This window comes from Podarcis cretensis, assembly GCF_951804945.1.
Source record: "Podarcis cretensis genome assembly, chromosome: 3".
In the NCBI taxonomy this organism is placed as follows: domain Eukaryota; kingdom Metazoa; phylum Chordata; class Lepidosauria; order Squamata; family Lacertidae; genus Podarcis; species Podarcis cretensis.
This window is the reverse complement of record NC_137172.1, coordinates 114,817,007-114,842,988: the sequence shown is the minus strand read 5'-3', so window position 1 is coordinate 114,842,988 and position 25,982 is coordinate 114,817,007. Positions and strand designations below refer to the sequence as shown.

At 46.4% G+C, this 25,982-nt stretch overlaps 1 protein-coding gene across 4 annotated transcripts in view; it reads left to right on the top strand.

Annotated features, from left to right (window-relative positions):
- CHGB (chromogranin B) overlaps window positions 1-25,183 on the top strand; it is a 90,769-nt gene extending 65,586 nt beyond the window's left edge. For 3 of the 4 annotated variants that reach the window (XM_079969835.1, XM_079969836.1, XM_079969837.1), the window contains 4 exons: window positions 15,927-15,973; window positions 16,977-17,070; window positions 18,217-19,943; window positions 24,769-25,183. In XM_079969835.1, the coding sequence (XP_079825961.1) occupies window positions 15,927-15,973; window positions 16,977-17,070; window positions 18,217-19,943; window positions 24,769-24,852 (1,952 nt within the window). In that variant the 3' untranslated portion in view covers window positions 24,853-25,183. Of the gene's footprint in view, window positions 1-5,787; window positions 6,141-15,926; window positions 15,974-16,976; window positions 17,071-18,216; window positions 19,944-24,768 lie in introns of those variants that run through there. The other variant, XM_079969838.1, reaches the window with a different exon arrangement.
- Window positions 25,184-25,982: the final 799 nt, after the last annotated feature.

The window sequence follows — 25,982 nt, the reverse complement described above, 5'->3', positions numbered from 1 at the left end:
TTTTGTCTCTCGCTGCAATATAAGGCATCGCTTCGAAAATTAGACCTCCGTGAACATCAGGCCTCCCCCAAACATAAGGCCTCCCTGGAATATAAGGCCCCCGAAGCTACCGTAAGGCATCGGACTCCTCTGGACCGTAGCAGTGGGCGCCGCCGCACAGCTCACTGGTTGGCCGTAGTGCAGCCGGAGCTGTTCAGGCAGTGTGAGAGGTCTCTTTAAATCAGAGAGCCTGGACAAGCTGCCCCCTGCTGCTCGCTCTGCCCTGACAAGTCTGGCTGACTCACAATTAGACAATAAATGTGTACTGTATTCTTCATGGAAAAATAAGACATCCCCTGAAAATAAGACCTAGTTCATCTTTGGGAGCAAAAATTAATATAAGACACTGTCTTATTTTCGGGGAAACAGGATAGTTGGCCCTTCCCCAGTTCCTCCCCACCTTTCCACCCTACCACTAGAGGCCTAAAAGTTCCTCCCTCTCTCACACCCACCTTTATCCCTACCTCCCATCGCTCTCTCCCCCACCCCATTCCTTCATACTTGAATAAGGTTGCACTAAAAGCACTCTGAAAATTGAGATTGCTGACTGAGGATCTTCCTCCCTCCTTCCCATGCACTATGATGGTTTGCTCTTGTTTCCTCTCTCCCCTCCCTCCCTCCCTCCCTCCCTCCCTCCCTCCCTCCCTCCCTCCCTCTCTTTCTTTCTTTCTTTCTTTCTTTCTTTCTTTTGTGTTTTTCTGTGTAAGTAATGTTTAAAAACTCAATACCAAAAAACCTCCAACCCTATACATAAAACAAGCAAATCCTAATGTACCCATAATAATCTGGGTTTTTTCTGACCTGTGGCTGACTATTGAATCCCATGGGAAACATACTTACAATTAGTCAGACCTTTGGTTCATCTCGCTCCGTATTATCTAAACTGACAGCCTCCCCAGTTTTCAGACTGGACTCTTTCCCTGCCCTACATGGAGAAGCTGGGGATTGAACCTGGGACATTCCGCATGCAAGGCATATCTTCTGCCACTGAGCCACGGCCCTTGCCTGGATTTTAGAATGCAAGGGATTTTCGTGACTGCTTTCTACAGCAGCTGTATCCACCAAGAGGAGCAGCATAGAGAAGCAGCAGCCACAGAAGCCTGGAGTAGAGAAGAGGAGAGGCTCACAAAATGATGCACTCATACCTTTTCAGTAAAGCTTTCATCCTTCATCCTGCATAAAAAGACCCCCCTGGTTCCCTGCCGGGCTCCATAGCTCTTTAACAATCCCTTCACATCAAGGGTTTGCACAATTGTTGGGAGATGTGCCTCTTTCCCCAGAATATTTCTGAGCCCTTGTTAAATTCAAGCTGTTATCTGTTGCTGTTTGAATGCACGCTTCTGCTCACTTTCCATGGCAGGTTATGATCAGTTTTCATCTTCTTTTGAAAACAGATAACCTGATCTGTCACTTTCAGAGTTGCAAATGGGGGAAATTTGCATTGATTGATCCCAGAAATGACAACCCCAGATGTGAAGAGGACCCTCTTGATCAGATCAAGCTGCCATCAGGCTACAATAAAAATAATTTTAAAAATGTTTTAAAGCAGGCAGAACCCCTTGCAATGTTGTGTTTGATGAGAGAAATTTACTGTCTCAGACCTCACTGAGTGGGGTCACATAAGCATAATTACAAGAGAAATGCTACAATTATTGCCTGAAGCAAACCAAGCTCAGTTGAAGACCCATGAGGAAACTGCAGCGATGCTCACGTTGGGCATACAATATGGTGATATTGGCCTTAGTTCAATGACTCTGCACCATTCCAACCAGGCTTGGGGACCTGGGCAGCAATGGGTCTAGGGCCCAAACCGCCAGATCCTGGGCATGCCTGGACATGGACAACCCCAGAGTTATGTATACAGTGCAAGAGGGTTGGTTGTAGTGAAAAGAGCTGTCCAGAGACACCTGCTGTTCAGCAATCCCTGAAACCTAGTGGGCATGTCCCCATGATGCAGAAGCCCACTACACACTTCTAGGGCAGCCTGATAGGGCTGTGAACAAGCCTGCCATCATGGATGCTTCCTGGTGAGGTTATAACCCCTGTATGTGCCTGGCAACAAGAAGAGTGTTTCCTGCTTGGCAAGGGGTTGGACTCAATGGCCCTTGTGGTCTCTTCCAACTCTATGATTCTATGATTCTAAGAGGATGTCGTCATTTGCCATCAGGCCCCAGAGACTGTAGGATCTTCTATCAGGCTGACGGTCCAAACTCCACACCTCATGACCATAGTTTAGTGGTAGAATCCCTGCTTTGCAGGCAGAAGGTTCTAGGTTCCATCTCCGCCACCTCCAGATTGGCTTGGGGAAAGCTTCCATCCGAAACTTTGGAAAGCCACTGCCAGTCAGTGTAGATTATATTGAGCTAAGGGGACCAGTGTGATCTGACTGAGTATAAGGCAGCTTCCTATGCAAAACTTCTCTTGAACCTGCTGGGGAGCTCCAGAGGATGAATATAGATGCTGGGGAGAAGGTTTGAGCCAGCATGGCTTGGAGGTGCCATGAGAGCATCACTGCTCAGCTCTGCAGAAATTGACTTGCCTATGGGAGCATAAGCCCAGGGCTTGTTGTGGGGCACTATCCATGACCTACGCACCCACCCCCTGACTCCATGCCCAGGGAGTTGGACTATTCAGGGGAGGAGAGGGTAGACATAATTTGGCATTGATGGCTCCATCCCACAGTGGTATGGCCAGGTGGCTGGTGCCTCTTCACCCTTGCCTGAGATTCCATGACACCTGGAGCTGCATGGTCCATCTCTTCCCATCATATTCCTGTTGTCCTCCTCACCAGACCTGATCAGCAGATCCCCAGAGTCTGTTCCACACAGACCCCCTTCTCCAGCAGCAACACCATGGCTGGGTGGAGGCAGCTTGGAGGAAGAGGAGTGAAACGTGGAGGAGGAGGAGCTGTGGCAGCCCATGTCACCAACTCCAGCACCACTGCAGCAAACAGCCGCCTGGGCTGCGCTCATGCTTCAGCCTCCTCACCCCCATGGGTGTGAGAGGGATACTGCCAAGCCTTAGACCCCTTAGTTGATGTAGTGCTGTGTGTTGCCCTCCATGCATCTGGTCTGCGATTCTGGCAAGATGAAAGTGCCCAGGAGAGTATGGGCTGCAGAGACAACAGATTGGAGTGCTTCTCCTGTGTGAGAGAGACATTGCCCACTGCTGTTGCGGGGGGAAAATAGGAGTGTTAGGGCAAGACAGTTTTGACAAGATGCAGCATTCACATCTTGCAAAGGGATTCGGAGAGGGTGACCATTGCAGTGGTTGTCCATATGTTCTCCCCTTCCCTTGCTTGCTTGTTTGCGGTCCTCTATTCTGGCACCCCCAGTAGTTAAAGTTGAGTTTGATGTTATGGGCAGGCTTCACCCATTGAACCCTGTCAGTGGAAGTCCTGAGATTCTGATGGACGTTTGGCAGTTTGCTCTTTAATGAAAGGCACAGACCATGCAATCATTTTGTCTGCTGGATTTGCCATTGACCGGAAGGAAGAGCTGCAAGGGGGCTAGTAGGGTGAGTTGTTAACCCCCTTGGGTTATAATTAATCGAGGGATGCTTGGTGTAATTACCAGACTGCCAAATAATGAATGGACCTTGTTCTCTTTTTTCATTTTATGAAAGTAGATTTTACCGTTAAGTATTTCTTGGCTTTGCTTCATTGACTTACAATGGATGATTTCAGCAACTAATGGACGGGGAATATTTTCAGTCCATAAAAATAATTAGCATCGTTTATAATGGAGAGATTTGTGCAACTACATCGTTTGTGCTGATCAGAGGGGAACAATAGCCATGTTTCCCTGAGATGGACTAAAATGTAATGGTTCAGAAGCAGGCACTGGGTGCTTCCATGATTGGCTGCTCTAAGAACAGAGTGCTTGACTAAATGGGCCTTTGGCCTGATCCAGCAGGGCTCTACTCAGGCAGAGAAAAGATTTAGCCTGTGAGCAACTCGGTCACAGGCTCTGGTCACCACCAGACAAATATTAATACCCAGGCCTCAACTATTCTCAGCTTTTCTCTCTGCTCTATCCCAACTCTGCAACTGACCAAGCTCCCACTCAACTGTTTCCCTCACTGACAGGGTTGGGGAGGTGTATCTACTTTTTTTCCTTGTTTTGGAGTATGTGCAGGTATTTTGGGGTCTGAAAAATGCCATATTTTCTTTTCTGAAATAGATATTCTGTGACACTCATAGGAGTTGCATGGATTCCACATGTACCCTTGGGCCAGAAACATTTAGGGACCCCTGGTACACGTGATGGTCTTATATGTGAAACTACTACTAGTAGAAATAGTATTAACAATAAATACATGTAGTGCTATAAATTTCCTAGTCCTGCCTTGCATTTTTAATACCAGCTATAACTACATATTTTGCTTTGCGTGAGCTCAATAGCTCTGCTTGTTATACGGTTGCCCCCACCTCACACTGAGCACTGTAAAGAGTTCATAGAAAGATGGATTGAGGCATACTGCAAGATCAGTATGTGTGTGGTCTTTCAGAGTTAGGTAGGCAATATAGGCAATCTCTGTTCCCAAGGAGCTGACTGTCTCCAACAGGCAGCTGGAAAGCAACAGAAGGCAGCAGGGAGAAAGGAGGCAAAGGAGTGAAGAATGTGGGCAGATTTCTCTAATCCATAGCGGTGTTTCGAGACAATGGGAAGGAGTGTGGGGTCCATTCATTCTGCTCAGAGAGAATCAAACACCCCCATCCCGGGGAACTCTTTGGATAAATTCTTACGTCAAGGGTCCCCCCCCCCCGTCTAGGTTTGTTCCATTTCCCCCAAATCATTACCAGCACTTCAATAAAGAGGATGTTGCTGTGGAACATTTTTCATTTAGCATCTCTCGAGGTGTCGTGAGTTTTTATCGGCTCGTTAGATAAATCGGCAGTGGGATGAGACAAGGTGAGGAAACTTAATTGCTGAAATAGGGCCCATTTGACAGGGATATCTTGCGGGGAGAGAGAGAGAGAGAGAGAGAGAGAGAGAGAGAGAGAGAGAGAGAGAGAGAGAGAGAGAAGGAGCGTGTGGGGGCGTGAGTGAATGCAGGCGCATTCGCCTGTGAGTGACGCATATAAATTATAAAATATAAATTATTTTACAGAGAGGAGCTGGAAATCCCTTAGCATCGAAGCCCTCAAATAAGAACGGTGGCTCTTTTTCCTGCAGGTTCAAGTCAGTTCTGCACTTAGTTACCCCACCACTGCACCCACCTTTTACTGTCACGGAGGGCAGTGGGGACCATGATCTTCTTGTAGACATCTTGTTGGGTCCGTGTGTATAATATGAGGCAGGGAATCCCTGTGCTCTGACGCGGGATAGGAGTCTTCAGTTGTCATAATGGGAGGGGGTGGAGGTGGGCATGGAAACGATCTTTCTCCGGGGGTGCTGGGCGCTGCAGAGAATCATAAGATAAAACTGTGTTGACAATGAAAAAAGGATTGAAGATGGAAGTGAGGCTCTCCTACCCATAGCAGGGTAGGGACATTATCCAGGTGGTCTTCTGGGAAGGAACATAACAAGCTGCCTTCTACTGACTCAGACCATCGCGCTCCACTTGCCTACCCTGGCTGGCAGAGGCTTTCCAGGAGCTTGGTTTGGACACTGGGGCCTTATGCATGCCACGCAGATGCTCTACCACCGAGCCGTGGTGTGCTAGGAGGAGCGAAGGGGCGTCGGGGGCGAGAGCGGGCTTGGCAAGCTAATGAGAGGAGTTTTGTTTGGGGGGTGGCTTTGTGCGGTGGCAAGGAAGCCTTGCGGGCGGCTGGCAGCGGTGGAGAGAAAGTCTCGCTGTCTTCGGCTGCTTCTAGAGCAGGATCTTTCTGGCGATCCCAGGGACTCTCCGCCCCGATCCCCCTGGGGGCCACCTCTGACGCAAACCCCTTTCCCCGCCTTGGCTCCGACGCCCCCTCCTCCTCTATTCCCCACCCTCCTTTAAATAGCGTGGAGCTGCGGCCAGGAGGCGAGCTGGTGGCGAAGCAGCTTCAGCTTTTGCAAGCAAGTCTGTCCGTCCTGCTTGCGTGCCTGCCTGTCGGCCGGCCATGGTACCTTCCGTGGCGCTGCTCAGTCTCCTCGGAGCCGCAGCTCTGGCAGGTGAGTGAGGGCGCGGGGGGGGGGGCGCGGGTTGGGTCAGCACCACGGAGAGCGGCGCGGGGTCCGATCAGCACTGTGGACAGCGGCGCGGCTCGGATCAGCACCACGGAGAGCGGCGCGGGCGCGGCAGACCGCAGGGAACAGTGGAAGGGAAGGCGGGACAGGGATGCGGAGCCCGGCGGTGCTTTCCTAACCCTCTCCCACCTACGGCTGAGTCAATGCACCATAGCCAAGAACCGGGTAACAGGCACCTTGCCTGGGCACGGGAAAGCCCTCTCTCAGGCTGCCAAGGGATCCATCTCCTGTATCTCGTCAGGCTTCCATTCATCCCTCCACATGCCCATCCCAATTCAGTTACGCACCTAAAAGAGAGGAATCGTGTGTTTGCTTGAACGCAGATAGGGAGTATTCATTCAACAGCTTCCAGCTCCAGTTATGCTCACTTCAGTGCCCTAGAGGGAGAGCCAGTCTGCACTAGCTTCTCTTCAAAGGCAACAGCATCTCATATAACGATGGGAGACCAAGCCAAAAGATGGGCTCCTTGCCCATGTCAGAAGTGCACTGGGTTTCAAGTGCGCATAACCTGAATCAGGGTCCCTGTGACAGCAGGAGGAGAAAATATCATTAAAGGGGAAAGATACATAAAATATACCTTCTCGGTGTGTGTTTTCTTCTCACACACCCATGTGTGTAAGGGAAGGAGGAGGAAAGGAGTAATATATACATGCTCAGTATTTGTGTGTAGTTACCGAGGGCATGTACCAAATCCACCGTAGGTGAACAAGCCCTCCCACATGCTGGTTGTTCATTCAGTTTTTTGCCTGAATGGAACCAGACAGCTCAAATTAAACATGTTAAAATGCTGAAGACGCGTTTCTAGAAACAGGCATTTTATAGGTATAAAACTGAAAGATAAAGTGACAGCCAGCACTTTTCACACATTTGCTATTTGTCCATTTCGTAAAAGTATATATGCCACTTGGCTGTAAAAAGACAAAGGAAAGAAACCACAAAGCAGTTGCTTTAGTTTGCATTTCAATGTCTGGCAAGATCAGAAAGCAAGGATAATTTAAAATTCCATATCAATTTTATCGATTTTAACAACATACTGGATGTTTTAAGAAATCCTTGCTTTAAAACTTGCGTTATTAACATAAGTGCTGTTGGGGTGAACTTGACTTGCCTATAAAAGAAAACAATTTCATTGTGGAATGAGGCACCCACTTCTGAAGTTTTGTTGCTCTTTCCCTCCACTCTGGCAACTGGATTGAGGGTGCGTGTTGCCTTTTCCTGAGATGAGTCACTTACCTGCGAGTACTTTCCAAGTCTTGGAGCTGTAGGAAGGGTAGGAAAAGCCCATTAATTCTCAAAACGTTTATTTCTGACAAAAGCAATGTGCTGTGTTTTATGTGGGCATGTTGGTCTGTAATACTGCTCATGAAGAAAAACCTGAACACTCAACCAGTGGTTTTAAGTGCCATGGACCAGCTGATGTATACTATTTTAAAAAGTGATAGCTATATATTACTGATTTCTATAAAATCAACTGCAATACCGCACCAACTTGGTGGATAATTAAGGCTGCAATCCTGGGTGGATAATTAAGACTGCAAGTTGCACTGAGACAGTATAGCGCAGTTGTTAGAGACTAGGAACTGGGAGACCAGGGCCGCCCAGCAATTCCTTCCTTTTACAGCACAGATGGGGAACCATTTTCAACTTTTCTGGGCAACCTTCTGAGGACCACATGCCTTTAATGGGCCAAAGGCAAAAAATGGAAGAGGAATGAATGTGAATTTTACTTTTGTAGTCTAGTTTCTACATGCACACTCCCACACCACTTCTACCCTCCTTCCAGGCAAGCAAGAAGCATTACAGAGAGGCAAAAGCAAGGTCAGTGGGGAGAGGCAGGTGGCCTGGGGAGAATCCTGAGGTCCAGATAGAGAGGGCTGCATTTCATCCTCCAGACCAGAGGATCCCCCTCCCTGTTTTACCATGAAACACATTTTGAATGCTAAATATATTAAACCAGTTGAGTTATTCTTGGGGGTGGCATACATCCCATCCAGTGTTCAGTGGTGGGTGAAACAAAACTCACTGCCATTTTGTGTATTGTCATAAATGCATGTATTAAGCTCTTAAACCCCTTTGGCAAAAGGTTGTCTAAGACATTATTGCCCCAGCTAATCCATTTGGTGCAGTTCAGCCTGTACTGTAATGGACAGGTGCTCCTTTTTGTGCAATATGGCTCTGCAGCCATCATGTGGTATAATACCTTATTCCCAAATGGAACTCCTGTATCTAATTGAAATATTCCTTTGATGCTGTAACATCGCAACAGACAACCCAAACTATATTTAATGTTGCTTGCTTAATTTAGTCAGTGAGTATGCCCTTCATTCAGGGCAGGCAAGTATTGCCTTTGTTTTGAAATAATAATAATAATACAATATGACTTTATTATCTCAGTAACACTTTACCCATTCCAACTCCCCCCCCCCCCCTGTTAATCTGCTGCTCCTGTCGTCCTTCTAGTTTCTTGATATAAAAATCCAAGATTCTAAGAGGGCCACATGTTCACCGCCACTGTTTTCATGAAAAGGGTCAGTTTCCCCATTCCACCTTTTTTTGAGATGTGATTCTGTCTCAGGGGTAACTTCCCCACCCCAGTCAGCTCATTCTAACAAAATGAATTTCAGCAGGGGCAAAGGTAAGGTTTTGCACGTAGGCAGGAAGAACCAGCTGCACAAATATAAGACATGGAGCACCTGGATTGCCAATAGTACATGTGAAAAGAATCTGGTGGTCTTAGTAGACCACAAGCTTAACATGAGTCAACAGTATGATGCAGCAGCAAAGAAGGCTAATGCTGTTGTAGGCGGCATCAACAGAAGTATCATGTCCTGATCCAGAGAAGTCATAGTCTCACTCTATTCTGCCTTGGTCAGGCCACACTTGGGAGTACTGTATCAAGTTCTGGGTGTCACAATTTAAGAAGGATATTGACAAGCTGGAACATGTGCAAAGGAGGGTGACCAAGATGATCAAGGGTCTGGAAACCAAGCCTTATGTGCTGGTCCCATAGGTTACCCAAGAGACAAGGTCCAAGTCTGGTCCGTGGTCAAAGGTGCAATGTGGAGGCAGTCCGTAGTAGCTGAAGCTGAGTGCAGGGCAGGAATTGGGTAAAGTCAGGAACAGGCATGCAAGCAGGGAGCCAGGGCGGGCCAGGAGCTCAGGCAGGAAAGCACAACAGGAACTGGCAACCAACAATGTTGCTCCCGCAACTTGGGACTGGGGCTGGCCGGCTTTTATCTGCCCCAAGGCATAGGGCTATCCCGATCCTCTGGTGACTCGACTCTCCTGGCCTGGAGGTGAGCACACCTCCTGCAGGAACTTCGTTCCCTCTGACTCTCTGCCCTGAGTCTCTGCAGCTCAGGAGAGGCTGGAGGGTTACCAGACCCAGAGGCAACCTCAGCTTCCTCTGACGGGGCTGAGAGTGGAGCACCTGCAGGCAATGAGTCCTCCATCACCTCAGGAGCCAGAGCAGACTCAGCTGGTGCCTGCACCTGAGGATTCAGCACAGGTGAGGACACTTCATGCTCATTGCCCCAGCCCTGGCTCAGCTGGTTCTGGAGGTGGGGAATCCTGTGCAGGCTGGGATCCCTCAGGTTCAGAATCCGAGTCCGAATCCCAGGCCATCACACCTTATGAGGAACAGTTGAGGGAGCTGGGTGTGTTTAGCCTGGATAAGAGGAGATACGATAGCCATCTTCAAATATCTCAAGGGCTGTCACGTGGAGGATGGAGTAAGCTTGTTTTCTTCTGCTCTGGATGCTAGGATCTGAACAAATGGCTTTAAGATACAAGCAGTGGCGTAGCGTGGGGGGTGCAGGGGGAGCCGGCCGCACCGGGCGCAAGATCTGGGGGGGGGGGCGCGCTCGCCGCCTCCAGAGTCGCCGAAGAGCCTCGGGGGCAGGCTGTAGCAGAGCCCCATGTCTCGCGGAACCGATGAGCTGTGCGCGCGTCCGGGCTGAAGGCGTCCGGCAGGCAGCGGTTCTCAGCGCTCGCCACGGTCCCCGCGTGTCAGGGCCGCGGAGGGCGCGCCAGGCAGCCCCTCCTCACAGCCCCGCCGCCGCCGCCGCTGCTGCACCAGCTGCTGGGCCATGTTGCATTTTCCTCGCCTCTCTGCCCTCCTCCTCCGGGCAAGCGGCGTCGTTTGGGCGGCAGCACCAGCGGCAACTCGCCTCAGATCACCTGACACGGACCCGCCGCCGCCGTCATGGCTACCTTACCGTAAATACCCCAGCCCAGGCAGCAGCAAGAAGAAGCTGGCAGCGGCGGCAGGTTAGGGGTTAGGGGTTAGGGGCGCAAATTACTTGCCTTTCCCCGGGTTAGGGGGCACAAATTACTTGCCTTGCCCCAGGTGCTGACAACCCACGCTACACCGCTGGATACAAGAGAGGAGATTCAGACTCAACATCAGGAATAACTCTGACAGTAAGAGCTGTTTGACAAAGGAGTGGTCTCCCTCGAGAGGTTATGGACTCTCTTTCCTTGGAGGTTTTTAAGCAGAGATTGGATAGCCATCTGTCATTGGCGCTTTAGCTGAGATTCCTGCATCACTGTGGGTTGGACTAGATGACTCTTAGGGTCCCTTCCAACTGTATGATTCTATGATTCTTCACGCTGACAAAATTTGTTATATGCAAAAGTATGAAGCATACATTTCAAAGGCACAAATCCTTTTGCGTAAACAAGTTGCGATGGGGGTGGGGAGCCCATTTTTCTGAACATATGAAGCTGCCATACAGATTCCGACCACTGATGCATCTAGCCAAGTTTTTCCTCTGGCTGGCTCTCTAGTATATCAGACTGAGTGTCCACCCAGATCAGCATTTTGTTTTCAAAATGGGGAGTTCACACAATGGTGATGACTCTCTCTTCCCCAGTTCTGAACATGTGGCTCACATAGGAATACTGCCTCTGAAGACTGATTTAGCTCTCATCATTAATAGTCATTGGCAGAGCTCAATTCTTAGCTCTTTTATAAAGCCTTCAAATTTGGCGTCAATGACTGCATCTTCTGGTACATCATCCCACAAATCAGTTGTGTGATCTGTGATTAAGGCAGCGATCCTAATCATGTCTACTCAGAAGTAAGTCTCATTGAGTTTAATGGGACTTGCTCTCATATATGTGGGGTTAGGATTACAGGCTAAACACTTAGCCTGTCCTAAACCCATGTCCTAGTCACTATGGTTATATTCAGTGCTTTTTTTCTTTAAAAAAATGTTTAGGGGGACTCTCATTTTCCTACTCATATTGAAATACTGCCCCTCAATGAGGCCAAACTTAGATTCACAAAATGTTTAGGGGTATGTGTCCCCCTGCGTTCCCCCAGGAAAAAAAGCACTGGTTATATTCTACCTCAAGGGAACAAGAGGGGGAGAATGCTATTGCCCTCCTGTCCTTCCATTGTTCCCAGAGGCACCAGCTTGGCCACTGTGGAAAACAGGATGTCAGGCTTTATAGGCCTTTGGTACAACCCAGCATAGCTCTTTCTAAGTTTTTACAGTCAATTAATCTCACGGGGAATCCCAAGTTGTAAATTGTTGATAGAAGCATGGAAGAATTGCTATCTATTTGCTGCCTCTAGACCACACATTACGATAAAAAGCTATTATCCTTTTCCTTGCCTCAAGTCAGCTGCTTTCCCACCCTAAACTAAAAAGTCCTGAAGAATTCTGCTTTTCTAAAGGTCCCCCACCCCTTGGTTGTTTTGGTTACCTTTTTCTGCACCTTTCCCATCTCTTCGATCCCCATTTTTAGAAGAGATGACCGGAACTATACTTAGCAATCTGTGCAGCTGCACCATAGATTTACCATATTTTTCGCTCTATAAGACACACCAGACCATAAGACGCACCTAGTTTTTGGAGGAGGAAAACAAGAAAAAAAATATTCCGAATCTCAAAAGCCAGAACAGCAAGAGGGATCGCTGCGCAGCAAAAGCAGCGATCCCTCTTCCTGTTCTGGCTTCTGGGATGGCTGTGCAGCCTGCATTCACTCCATAAGACGCACACACATTTCCCCTTACTTTTTAGAAGGGAAAAAGTGAGTCTTATAGAGCAAAAAATACGGTATATGATGAACTGAACTAGAACTCTGTGGCATTCCATTTGAAGCTGTTAGACTCCACCTCCCATCATCCCTTCGCATTGACCATTCCGGCTGAAACTGCTGGGAGCTGGAGTCCAGCAGCATCTAGAGAGCCACAGAATCTCCCCAACCCTGATCTAGAAGGTGGAACTCGGAAATTCAGTGCTCTGCTCTGGCCCTGAAGAAGAGATTCAGAAGGTGCAGACCGCATCACCCAAGATAGAGAAGCAACATAAGGTAGTGGCTGTTATGCAACTCCCAGTACAGTTTTGATGCAGAGTTCATGTGAGGGGAGGAGTGTGGCTAGAATATGCAGCGCTCCAGGAATACCATGCAGGCAGATGGTCCTCTGTGGTCCTCTGCCAGCTGGCTGATGGCTGCTTTTGACGTTTAAATTTATGCTAGGCAGAACTGGCGGTGCTGCAACTGGCTTCATTACATTCTCTGTCTCCTTAGGCTAGGGAATAGGGAACATTTTTTCAGTCTGAGGGCCACATTCATTTCTGAGTAACCTTCCAGGGGCCATGTGACAGCAGTGAATGGGGCCAGAGGCAAAAGTAGGCAGAGCAATGAATGAAAGTTTTGTTGTAATATACAGTTACTGACTCACACTTGCAGGCATGAAAGAGTTAACTTGAGCCCAGAGCTCAGGTTGCAGGTGGGTATGGCTTAGCAAGCACTCAGCAGCCTGTACTCCCCTCCCTTTCTTTGTCTTCATGCTTCCTGGAACAAGTGAAGAAAGAACCCTGTGCAGGGAAAGTACCCACAACCATCCTAAATCCAGAGCTGATTATGAAAGCTGGTGTCCAGCAATATCTGGACATATTCCTTTTCCCTGGTGTATACTCAAGGGATTAGCTGAAGTATACAGTTAATTATAGCTTGTGCAGAGCTGTGCATGTTTTGGTCCAGACCATGAGTTCTTAGATTCAAAAAACCAGAAAAAGTCTCCCTGTGTCTCCTTTTGGCTGCTGCTAGATGTAATAATTTAAGGTATGCAAAAATCTATCAAAGAGTAGCTGCATCTGTCATTAGTATAATGTGGTGATGGATGTCGGACATCTTGGGGGTTAAACTAATTATCCTCAATGAAAAATGCTTCAGAAATTGAATGTGGGCTTAAGCGCTAAAGGGTTATTTCATTGTTTTATTCAGTGAACTTCCATTCTGCTCTGGTGTAGCTGCTCCTGCCTTCATTAGGTATTGAAGATCATATATCCTCATGACAGCATTATTGTTTAATAAACACACTTGGTTTTGAGGAGGTTGGAACTTTGGAATCATGCAAACAGGCAGTAAATTCACTTTTTATTTCCTGAATGAAAGTGCGTTTGGGGCCCTGGTGGCACCAAAGCTCAATCTTGGCTAGCTCACTTTGAATTATGGCATCTAATATGTTGAGCCTATTCTGCACCGATGGGTGGTTGTTGCTGTTTTTGCAGTAGTGTAGTGTTGGATGGATTGCTGCACACTCGAGTTATTCATTCATTATTAAAAACTGCTTCAGCAAAAACAGTTTGCTTCCAATGGTGCAGCAACAGAGGCCTGCACTCTTCTGGATTTGGACTGGCTGCGCTGCAGAATAAGTCAGGCGCATTCATGGAAGTGAGCGGGGTCAGGGAATATTGTGAGTCAGATGATGGGGCATTTTCACAGAGACAGAAAACGTGATCTAGCTGACTCATGAGGGCAGGGAAATGCCTATTCCCATTGCCAGCACACGACTCGCTCTCGTGAATATATTCGTTTTATTACTGCCATAACTCACGCACCAAGCAAACATTTAAAAAATGATATCGCTGCTTAACGTTTATGCTTCCGTAACTTTTTATTATCATTTGAATCTAGGGAATGTAAAAAACAAAACAAAAACCCACTCACTTTGAGCAAGCAATATCCAAGAGCTAAACAAGTAATGGCTTTTAACGATGATGAAAGATCATGGGATTAAATTCATATTTCACATTGGATATAAATCTGTCCAGAAAGGGGCTTGGGAAGAGGCTGTAAACCATTTTCCCACCCATGTACAGCAACAGAACTTTACAAGGGGGCGTGGGAATCAAAATACCTAGAGAATGAAACAGAATGAGTAGCAAGCATAGGAAAGGATTTCATTCATTTGAAGTTTGTCTGGGCTTCTTTGCAGATTCCTCTTCAAAAGCACTCAGAAGCAGCAGGCACAACAGAGGTCTGCTGTTCTAAATCTGCAAAGAACTTGCAGACTGTAAAGCAGGGATAACCAATATGGTTCACCACCCTGCTGTCTAGCATCCTAGTAAAGAGGTGACTCCTCTTCTCACTGACTTTCATCAAGGATAAAGAATGAAATCTGAATGAAGCGTTAAACCAGGGAAGTATTGCAAGCAACAAGACCCTGCATTTGGAAATGACCTGTTCAGCATTCCTGTTATGTGCTCCAGTGGTTGACATTATATAAACTATTCAGGGTACCAGGAAAGACTGGAAAATCGTGTTCTTAGTGAAGAAGGAAGGCTGTAATATGCAAAGCACATAGTTAGGATTCCAGGAGTCAAGCATCACACAATATACCACTTTAATTCTGGTGCAAAGGTTGGAATAATAATAATAATAATAATAATAATAATAATAATAATAATTTATTTATACCCTGCCTATCTGGCTGAGTTTCTCCAGCCACTCTGGGCGGCTTCCAGAATCTGCGAGTAAAACAAAGACAATGGGTTACGGTGCTGGAGGAGACTCTTGAGAGTCCCATGGACTGCAAGAAGATCAAACCTATCCATTCTTAAGGAAATCAGCCCTGAGTGCTCACTAGAAGGACAGATCCTGAAGCTGAGGCTCCAATACTTTGGCCACCTCATGAGACGAGAAGACTCCCTGGAAAAGACCCTGATGTTGGGGAAAATTGAGGGCACAAGGAGAAGGGGATGACAGAGGATGAGATGGCTGGATAGTGTTCTCGAAGCTACTAACATGAGTTTGACCAAACTGCGGGAGGCAGTGGAAGACAGGAGTGCCTGGCGTGCTCTGGTCCATGGGGTCACAAAGAGTCAGACACGACTAAACGACTAAACAATAAATGTTGGGCTCATGCAGACTTGCCCTGGCCCCACCACTTTCCCTTGGGAAAACCCGATCTTAAAATGCTGAATCAGAGCAAACACCAATTGGGGTTTCTCCAGATTGAAGTTTGCTCCAATTTATTGGTAATGAGTGGGTTTTCCAGGGGAAAGAGGTGGGGCAAGGGCAAAACTGCTTGAAGCCATGCCTAGGAAGCATGGAACAAGCAGAAAACTGCCCAAACCCATGCTTTCTTGGTGCAAGACAAGTGCAAGTGTAGGATCTACTGAAATCAATGGGTCAAGTTAGTCATGCCTTAAATCCCACTGATTTCAGTGGGAACTAAGTGCAACCAATTTAGTCTGTTCTGCTTATGGGTGCCATTATTTAGAAGGTTTGGCAACCGCTTTCTAAGGGAAGACACATTTGCTGGTCTGGAGACAAATGTCTTGGAATGCAGCAATTGTCTGTTGAAACCAAACCAATTTTTGCTGAAGTTTATAATGTTGGTTTGTTTTCACCTGTTACAATCTGCTATTGGGGTTCCCATGTTTCTGACATTAGAAATGTTTTTATTCAAAGGTGTTCGTTCAGCACCGGTGGAAAAAGATGATCATGTTGAAGAAATGGTGAGTAGGAAAACTCTTTATTACTCTAAAATATAAGTGAATTAAATTGCCCATCACGGATTATTAAAGTTCCTTGCATGCAGTAAGAAATGCTCTTTACTAAACAAGGCTGGGGTGAAGAATCTCTTTCTGTTTCCTTTGAGAGGAATCCGAGACTCCTATGTTGACATATGTCTGGTAGCACCTCATCTATACTGACTTCTTCTCCGATCCAACTCCAGAGGCCTATTTCAGATAGATGTCTTTCCACTTTAAGAACCTAAGAGTATTAAACACTAGGTGGAGGAGTGGGTAAGAATGTGCCGTGCAAATGTTGTCTTCTTTCCCCAAATTCCTCTGGCCCACAATAATGTCTGGCAGTGTTCCATCTGGAATTAGGGAAAAGCTTTGGCTTAATCGTTCTTTAATGCTATGCCAAGCAGATCATCCAATTACATCTGATTCGGGGGGGGGGGGGATGCATTGTATGGTACAGGCTGCCCTCCTGAGCACACTTACTTGGGAGTATGCCTATTGGAGCTCAGTGAGATTTTACTTTGTGTAAATATTCATAGAAGTGCATGGGTCAACAATTCCCTCTGCATTAGAAGACAAAAGATTAATGGCATTAAATACCACTTCAAATGACTGTTTGCTTTCAAATTAGTGTAATGGGCTGTGCACAGAGTACATCAATCTTGTTCCCACAAAGGAAGCATCCATTCTCACTCTGGAATATTTGGATCTCCTTTTCCTTTATGGTGACAAATGAATATGCTTGTTGTTGAGTTGGGTGTTTGTTTATAGAGCATTCTCTCTCTCAAAAAAAAACCCAACAACCCTGGAAATTAGGTTTATTTTTTTGACTGATGTGTATTATTTCACTTTTGTATTTTTAAAAAACAAACACTTGTATTCCGATCCTATTCTGACACTCTTGAAGGTCTCAGTTGGAGTAGAGTATTTTATAAAAACAAATAAATAGAGAAAACACATTGACCTTCCTTTCCTGTTTTTACTCTAGGTGACACGGTGCATTGTAGAAGTCCTTTTGAACGGTTTGTCGAAAGCTAATGATCCACCTATCAACCCACTGTGCAAAGAGCTTCTGAAGAAAAGTAAGTGCTCAGGTCCTAAGGGAATCCGACCCAGCTCATCTAGCTCCATTTTTACACTAAGAAAATAATATGGTAGATGATGCAATTTCACAAGCAAAGCTGTCATGGCTGTCCAAGAACCCATTCATATCAAAGTGACCCTTAATCAAGTGTGGCAAACTTGCTGTGTGTATGGGAAACTCAAGGAGGATTACGCTTTCGGAAGATTTAAGACAGGGGACCACAAACTAAGGTCCGGGGGCTGGATCAGGCCCAATTGCCCTCTGGATCCAGCCTGCGAATGGTTCTACAATCGCCACTTGGATCAGCGCGATCGCATTTTTTTCCCTTTTTTTTTTTGCCCCTCTACCTAAGACACCCCAAGCTTGCAAATGTACATCTGTGGTTAATTTTGAGAGGCCCATCAGTGGCCTGACAAATGAGTCAGAGGGCAAAAGCAAAAGTGAGCGAAGAACTAGAGTAGAACAGAACTAAGACTCTTTTCAATGCATCTGTGGCCATAACATTTCATATTTTGTTTTCAATAGCCTTGTCCATGAGGAGGATTATTTAAGTCACAGATGGGGAATATTGAGGAGAGGCAATGGAAAACCAGATGGGAGGGGAAATGGCTGACTGATGGGAGAAATGAACAGGAGCATTCAACAAGGCAACATTTTATTGGTGGTCCTACTTGTTCCCTTGTAATTATATTATAATTACTGAAACAGTGCACAATGAAAAGTTTCCCACATTAAGGCTGCATGCACACTGAACATTTAAAGCAAATGACTTCCCCCAAAGAATCTCGGTTAAGGGTGCTGGGAATTATAGCACTGTGAGGGGGTAAACTACAGTTCCCAAGATTATGCCGGGGGTGTCACATGCTTTAAATGTGTAGTATATATTCAACCTGTGTCTGTCACTAAAATAGTGTGAACTCTTGTGCATCAATGATGCCATTTTGGCAACATGAGCAAATAGCATTCCAACCTGAATTGGGAGAATCACTGATCCTCTTTTTTTCTGGTCCTCAGTCTCCCAGATGAGCTGTAAAAAGTGAACAGGAATGGGAGGCAGGCAGGGATGGAAAACAGGGCAGGCAGAGGGTACAAACACGATGGCATCCTCCTAAAGAATCCACAACTTGTTTTGTTTTGTTTTTAGCCAATCGACAAAAGCAAGAAGAAGAAAATATAGGCAAAGCTGCAGAACCTGAGCTGAGGCATTTATCAGAATCAGAGGAGTTAGAGAAGCCACCAGAAGGAACTGTGAGAGGAGGAGAAGAACCAATTGAAGAAGAATTGAAAAGACAGGCAGAAGGGAGTGAGAAATGGCATCCTGAAGAGAAAATCCACAGGGGAAATGTCAACCCACAAGTCATCTCCCAAGAGAGTCCTTATTCTTTTGATGAAGCCCATAAGGAAGAAAAAAAGGATGACGCCAAGAAGAGAACTGAGGAAGAAGGTAGCTATGAAAGAAATCACCAGAGTGAAGAAGAAAGCAATGAGAAAAAACACAGTGAGGAGCTGGAGCCTGAGCTTCTAGACAAAAAGGCTCCTCCTACAGCAGGAAGGGTGGTTGAAGGTGACCTCAAACGTTCTGGAGGCCAAAGGTACTTGGAGGAAAACACACATAGTCTAGAAGAGGGGAATCCAGAAAGCAAGGAAGAGGAAGATGCAGAGGAGGAAGAAGACGAGGAGAGCAGCGAAAAATATCACCACAGCTTTCATCGGGAATATGAAGACTCTTATGAGAGGAGAGAACCTGATGCAGAGAAGCGAGGCCGCAGACCAAGACATTATCATAGGAAACCGAGGCTGGGCAACTCCTCTGAATACAAGAGACATCATAATGATGAGAAGAGGGACTCGCCCGAAGAGTCTAGCGAGGAAGAAAGCGAATTCTGGGATAAAAGGAGCCACTACCCCAGACATTATTATGAGGTAGGGCACCATTTTGAGGAGAAGAGAAACTCCGATGAGGTGCATGGCTCTGAGGAGATGGAGGGAAAGAACAGGGGCAGGTGGCATCACAGCAGGGAGGAGAATGAAGGGGGAGACATGAGGCAGCGCAGCAGGGAAAATGAAGAGAAACAGCACCGCTACGAGAGAAGACTCCATGATGAACCACAAAAGGAGTTGAGGCGCCACTATGAGGAAAGGACTCTTCACGGCAAGGCGAGTGAGGAAGATATAGGCAAGCAACATAGCTACGGCATCCGGGATGAGAAAAGGCGCCAAGACGACAAAGAACGGCAGCGCTTGGAGTGGGAGGAGCTGTCAAAACCACAAAATCTAGAAAAGGGAGATGAAGAGCAGAGGTTCTATGGTCCAGAAGAAAGGCACAACCCCAGTGTTGGGGAGGAAGAGCCAGAGAAGAGGCGCCACAGCGAGCGGGGGAGGCATGAGGGAAACAAGAGGGCCCTTCTGATGGAGGAGGGCTATCCAAGAAGCCACTACCTTGTGGAAGCTGTGAAAAGAGCCGCGCCTCCACACATCCCTTACTACCAGCAGCTCAGGTGGAAGGGAAGACACGTTGAAAAGAAGGGAGGCATCGCCGATCCGTTTCTGGAGAGCGAAGAAGAAGAGGAGGAGGAGCCCAGGTCCCACCCCAACGAGAGAGCCTTCTTTCCCGAATATAACGATTATGACTCGCCATGGGAGAAGCAGCAGCTGATGGATGGCGTGAGCCGCAAGCACAACAGCAACGACCCCAGATTTGAGGTGAAAAGACAATACAACCGGATGGATGAACTTGCCCATCTTCTGAGCAACCGGAAGAAATCTGTAGAGTTCCCAGAGTTATACAGCTCCAAGGAAGATGTGAAAAGGGGGCACGCCATGAGAAGCGGCAAGGGCAAACTGAGTCAGCGGCCTCTCACGCTCGAAGAGGTATTCCTTTATGATTTTGTATGAAATGCTCATTTTGGCTTGGAGGTGGGGGGGAGAGTCAAACTTTAAATTTCAGCAACATGACTAGGGCAAAAGCTTATGACTGCCGTCATTTCCAAAGTCTTATAGTGGTGGTCTGGTAGCGAGACCAGCAGGTCCTATCTATGGGGTTGTGCCCCACATTGGACAAAAGATTCCTGCATTTCACTTAGAGGACTCTTGTGTTCCCCTCCAACTCTATGATTCTGTGATTCCCTAATCTAAATTACCTCTACATTTCGCAGTAGATGTTTTCACTACAGAGCCAGGCAAATTTTATTATGCACATTTGTTTTGAAACTGCTGATTTTAGTTATGTTTTGATAAATTTTATGGTGACTTGTTTTCAGAGTTTGATTTTATCAGTATTTTTTAATGAGTATTTAATATTATGTCAGCAACTCTGCCAACCTAGCAGTTCGAAAGCACGTCAAAGTGCAAGTAGATAAATAGGTACCACTCCGGCGGGAAGGTAAACGGCGTTTCCGTGCGCTGCTCTGGTTCGCCAGAAGCGGCTTAGTTATGCTGGCCACATGACCCGGAAGCTGTACGCTGGCTCTCTCGGCCAATAAAGCGAGATGAGCGCTACAACCCCAGAGTCGTTCGCGACTGGACCTAATGGTCAGGGGTCCCTTTACCTTTACCTTTAAGCAGCTTACAGGTTTTTGTGGATTAAGTGATATACAAGTATTAACTGTGTGTGTATATATATATATATATACACAGTTAATACTTGTTTCCCATAACCTTACAATGCAATCCTATATATTTTGACTACAAACTAAGTCCCATTTGGAGTGGAACTTACTCCCAGGTAAGTGGACATAGGATTGCAACCTCAATTATAGTTTTTCCTTAGTTGCCCTCGGGAACTTCTCCTAAGGTGCTAACTGTATCCTTCTGTGCTGTAATTGGCTTTATTGTAATCTGAATCTATGCCAATTTATTGCGGGTGTTTGGACAGGGTGCATATTTTGGGTTCCTGCCAGCTACATGATCTCAAGATTCACTCAGCAGTAATGAAGATTTATATGTGGTGCATGATATCTGATCCCCCCCCCCCCGAGAGCAACCCGATATTTAAACAGAAGCACATTTCTTAATAAACTCTAGATTTTTGGAGAACCGTTAATTCGGAACTGAGACTCTCCTTTTAGTATATGGAACAGAATACTTTGCGCTTTGTGATGTTTGCCCTTGCAGAAATGACCACAGAGCCTTCTGCAAGGCTGCAAATATTTCTCATGAGTGGCACATTCCAACTCTCAGTACTACATGATACAGTACAGTATGCTTCTCTGAAATTACCGACCGAGGGACTGTAAGGGCACTGAGAGAGTCACAGGACTAAAATTGCTATCCTGAGAAAACCCACAAGCTAAATTACTTAACCTAATTGGTGGGAAGGTGCCAGGCATTCCTGAAATGGAATATGTTGTTGCAGATTTGAAATGAGCATGAGCAGTTGCAGATGAACTCTGATGATTGGGCAAAACAAACAAAAACCGCTTCTCTGGTACCCCAATGTAGTCCTTAGGTTTAATGTAGCTCCACATCAGTGCGGAGGACAAACTTGCAAAACATGAACTTGCATGAACATTGTGATGTCCAATATTGTGTTCCTATGGTGGTGTTCATGGGAAGAAGTTGGCTTTGATGTCTGGGAGAAACGAGGGTGCTCACTGGAGAGTGAATGAGAGACAGCTGGACTGGAGATCCAAAGAGATTCTGGGATCTAGCTGGTCACCATGAAGGGTGTCCTCTGCCACCATTAATCCACATAAGATGAAATATGGAAAGAGTTGTTCCTTCAGGAACCCTCGATCCAGGCAATTTGAGGCTTTAAAGATCAGAATCATCACTTTATATAGCCCAGAAACAAACTTAGTAGCAGATGCAGATGTTGATGAATGGGAATAATCTGATCTTGGCAGCCAGTGTCTGACCCAAACCTATTAGTGTTTTTATTAGAGAACATTTGATTACAAATCAAGGTTCGTGCAGTGAAGCAGCATATACAGTTCCTGTGGAAATTGCATGCAAAGAAAGTATTAGTCTGTAACTGTAGGAAGTATATCATAAGGCATGGAAGTCCTTCATGGAGAAGATCGAAGTCAACATCTGACAAATGAATTTTGGTAAAGGAAGATCAGGACAGAGCTGGGCTGGACTGTGGTAGTTGCTAAGCACTTTTCAAAGGCAGATGCATGTAAACACATTATAGTTCAATGGGATGTATCATGGTGGAATGCCCTCCCTTCAGATGTCAAGGAGATAAAGAACTACATAACTTTCCGAAGACACCTGAAGGCACCTGTAGCAAGAAGTTTAAATGTTTGGTGTTTTACTATGTCTTATATATGCTGTAAGCTGGCCAGAGTGGCTGGGGAAACCCAGCCAGATGGGTGGGGGTATAAATATTATTATTATTATTATTATTATTATTATTATTATTATTATTATTATTATTATTATCATTGCCCAATAAAGAATGCAGTTCTTAGCAGCCCCTTGAAGATATAATAATAATAATAATAATAATAATAATAATAATAATAATATAATTTATACCCCACCCATCCGACTGGGTTTCCCCAGCCACTCTGGGTGGCTTCCAACAAAAAATTAAAAATACATCAAAACACCAGTCATTAAAAGCTTCCCCTAAACAGGGCTGCCTTCAGATGTCTTCTAAACGTCAGCTTGATATATATTTATTTGACACCTGGTGGGAGGGCATTCCACAGGGTGGGTGACACCATCGAGAAGACCCTCTGCCTGGTTCCCTGTAACTTCGCTTCTTGCAGTGAGGGAACCGCCAGAAGGCCCTCAGAGCTGGACCTCAGTGTTCAGGTTGAACAATGGGGGTGGGAGAGATGCTCCTTCAGGCAAAGTTGGGTCCAGAAGGACTCATGTTGCAGGCCTGCTCTTTCAGGGGGATCACAACTCAATCCAGAACAGGCCAAACACCACCTCCTAGGTCAGAGAAAGGAAACCCCCACAGCCATTGGATGGGTGGAGTCCAATTCCTGAATGGAATTCAACATCTGGCATGTCATGCCTTTCCCATCCCTAAACCACTGAGCCACTTGGGCTTCCCAGTTGGAAGGTTGGCAGTTCGAATCCATGCAACGGGGTGAACGCCCATTGCTCTGTCCCAGCTTCTACCAACCTAGCAGTTTGAAAGCACACCAGTGCAAGTAGATAAATAGGTATACCTGTGGCAGGAAGGTAAACGGTGTTTTCGTGCACTCTGGCTTCAGTCACGGTGTTCTGTTGCACCAGAAGCAGTTTAGTCCTGCTGGCCACATGACCCGGAAAGCTGTCTGTGGACAAACAACGGCTTCCTCGGCCTGAAAAGCGAGATGAGCACCGCAACCCCATAGTCGCCTTTGGACTTAACTGTACAGAGTTCCTTTACCTATATCAACTGGACACTTCCATTAATATCTCTGTTTTCTCTGGGCTGAGTTTGTTTGCTACTCTACCTCCAACCCATAACCACCTTCAGCTGTATGTAGAGAGGCACAGTCCTCCTTCTGCCATGTCATGAGGATCCGAAAAACTGAGGTATAGTTGGGTGTCAGCAGTATGCTGATGACACCCAACTCTGCACAGCCTCTCCTGGTGGCTCCATGAAGCTGTTAAATAGGAGAGGCTGGATCCTAACAGTAAGGTAAAGGTAAAGGGACCCCTGACCATTAGGTCCAGTCGTGACCGGCTCTGGGGTTGCGGCGCTCATCTCGCTTTATTGGCCGAGGGAGCTGGCATATCCGGGTCATGTGGCCAACATGACTAAGCCACTTCTGGCGAACCAGAGCAGCGCACGGAAACGCTGTTTATCTTCCCGCTGGAGCAGTACCTATTTATCTACTTGTACTTTGACGTGCTTTCGAACTGCTAGGTTGGCAGGAGCAGGGACCGAGCAACGGGAGCTCACTCCATTGCGGGGATTCGAACCGCCAACCTTCTGATCAACAAGTCCTAGGCTCTGTAGTTTAACCCACAGCGCCACCCGCGTCCCTTGGATTCTAACAGAACCCATGGGAAAACTCCTATGGGGCAGCATAGCTGTCCCCAATCACCACCTTCTTTTCAGCTTCCCTGAGAGATAATAATAATAATAATAATAATAATAATAATAATAATAATAATAATACATATTTATACCCCGCCCTTCCCGGTTCAAAAACCGGGCTCAGGGCGGCTAACGACAAATTTAAAACACTTAATTATAAAAGCAGCATAAAATACAGTATAAAAACATGAATAACAATAAAATTCAAAAATAAAAAATCCATTAGATAATCCCCAGGGCTAGCTGGCTGAATTGGTCCTACTTGGGCCGCGAGGGGGCCAGGGGAGAATTAGCTGTGGGGTCTCAGAGCGGGTGATCTTCATAAAAGGGGAGGGGAAGAGAAGGGAAATAAAAGATCAGGCTGAATTCAAATTACAGGCCAGGCGGAATAGCTCTGTAGGAACAGAACCACTTCAGGCAGTGCCATCAGGCCCTTTCTGCAACAAGAAAGGGTGGTATTGAAGGCTGTCGAGAGATCCTGGAAAAAATAGTGGTGTCACACTGCGAGTAAATTAATATGTGCAAACGAGCCATGGCCAGGTATAGTTTTCTTCCACATTGAGGGGCGACAACACGCCTTTGATGTAAGTGATGATTGCTAAAGAATAAAGGAATATTTGTACCATGATCCAGTGTTCCTAATAAAGAGTAATCTAAACCTGTGGCATCTTGGCCTACAAGGATTTGAATTGTTTCCATTCTTCACAGGAAAAGGAACTGGAAAATCTGGCTGCTATGGATTTGGAGTTGCAGAAGATAGCAGAGAAGTTCAACAGTAACAGGAGAGGATGAATTTGGCCTGGCTTGATGTCGGTATGGTAAAGTGCAGCTTTGTTTAACAGTACACTATATTTACTGGTAAAGTCACTGCCACAAGTGTTACTTCCCTTCCCTTCCTAATAAAGAAGTAAATGCAGGTTACTAGTTACCTAAGTGATGGTTTGCACAGGCCCAAGTATCTTTATTCCAAATACGCTAGGAAGACCAGCATGAATTTTAAGCATCTAGACCTGTCTGCAAGGCAGACATTATAAAATGCGTGTAGAAATAATTGTGTGTGTATGTTCTTCAGAACTATGTTGTCTCTCAGTTTGAAATAATAAAAAGTACGTTGTTCACATTACCGCATGCTTGCCTTCTCTGTTAGTCTCTTGATGATTTGCAGAGTGTTGCATCGATCAGGGGAACAAGGGCGGCAGCAACATTTAAAACAACCAAGTCTGAGGTTCAGCCATTTTTGCCCAATGTATGTTAAGTCACAAAAGGGACGCGGGTGGCGCTGTGGGTTAAACCACAGAGCCTAGGGCTTGCCGATCAGAAGGTTGGCAGTTCAAATCCCCGCGACGGGGTGAGCTCTCGTTGGTCGGCCCCTGCTCCTGCCAACCCAGCAGTTCGAAAGGACGTCAAAGAGCAAGTAGATAAATAGGTACCGCTCTGGCGGGAAGGTAAACGGCATTTCCGTGCGCTGCTCTGGTTCACCAGAAGCGGCTTAGTCATGCTGGCCACATGACCTGGAAGCTGCAGGCCGGCTCCCTCGGCCAATAAAGCGAGATGAGCGCTGCAACCCCAGAGTCGGCCACGACTGGACCTTATGGTCGGGGTCCCTTTATGTTAAGTCACACCAGCAAACAGTGATGCCACAGCCACTCCCACACCATATATTTAAAGTACATTTAACACATAGGGCTTCTCCTCCCAAAGAATTCTGGAAACTGTAGCTAAGGGCACTGGGAATTGTAGCTCTGTGAGGTGTGAACTACAGTTTCGGGGATTCTTTGGAGGAAACTATGTGCTTCATAGGTATGTTGTGGATGTGACCTCAGAGTGAGGTTCTTTGAAGGGGTGAGGGCACCAAAGCAGGTGCAACAGCTAACCATATTACAGTGGGGCAATGGCAAATGCTCATCCCTTAGAACCCATTT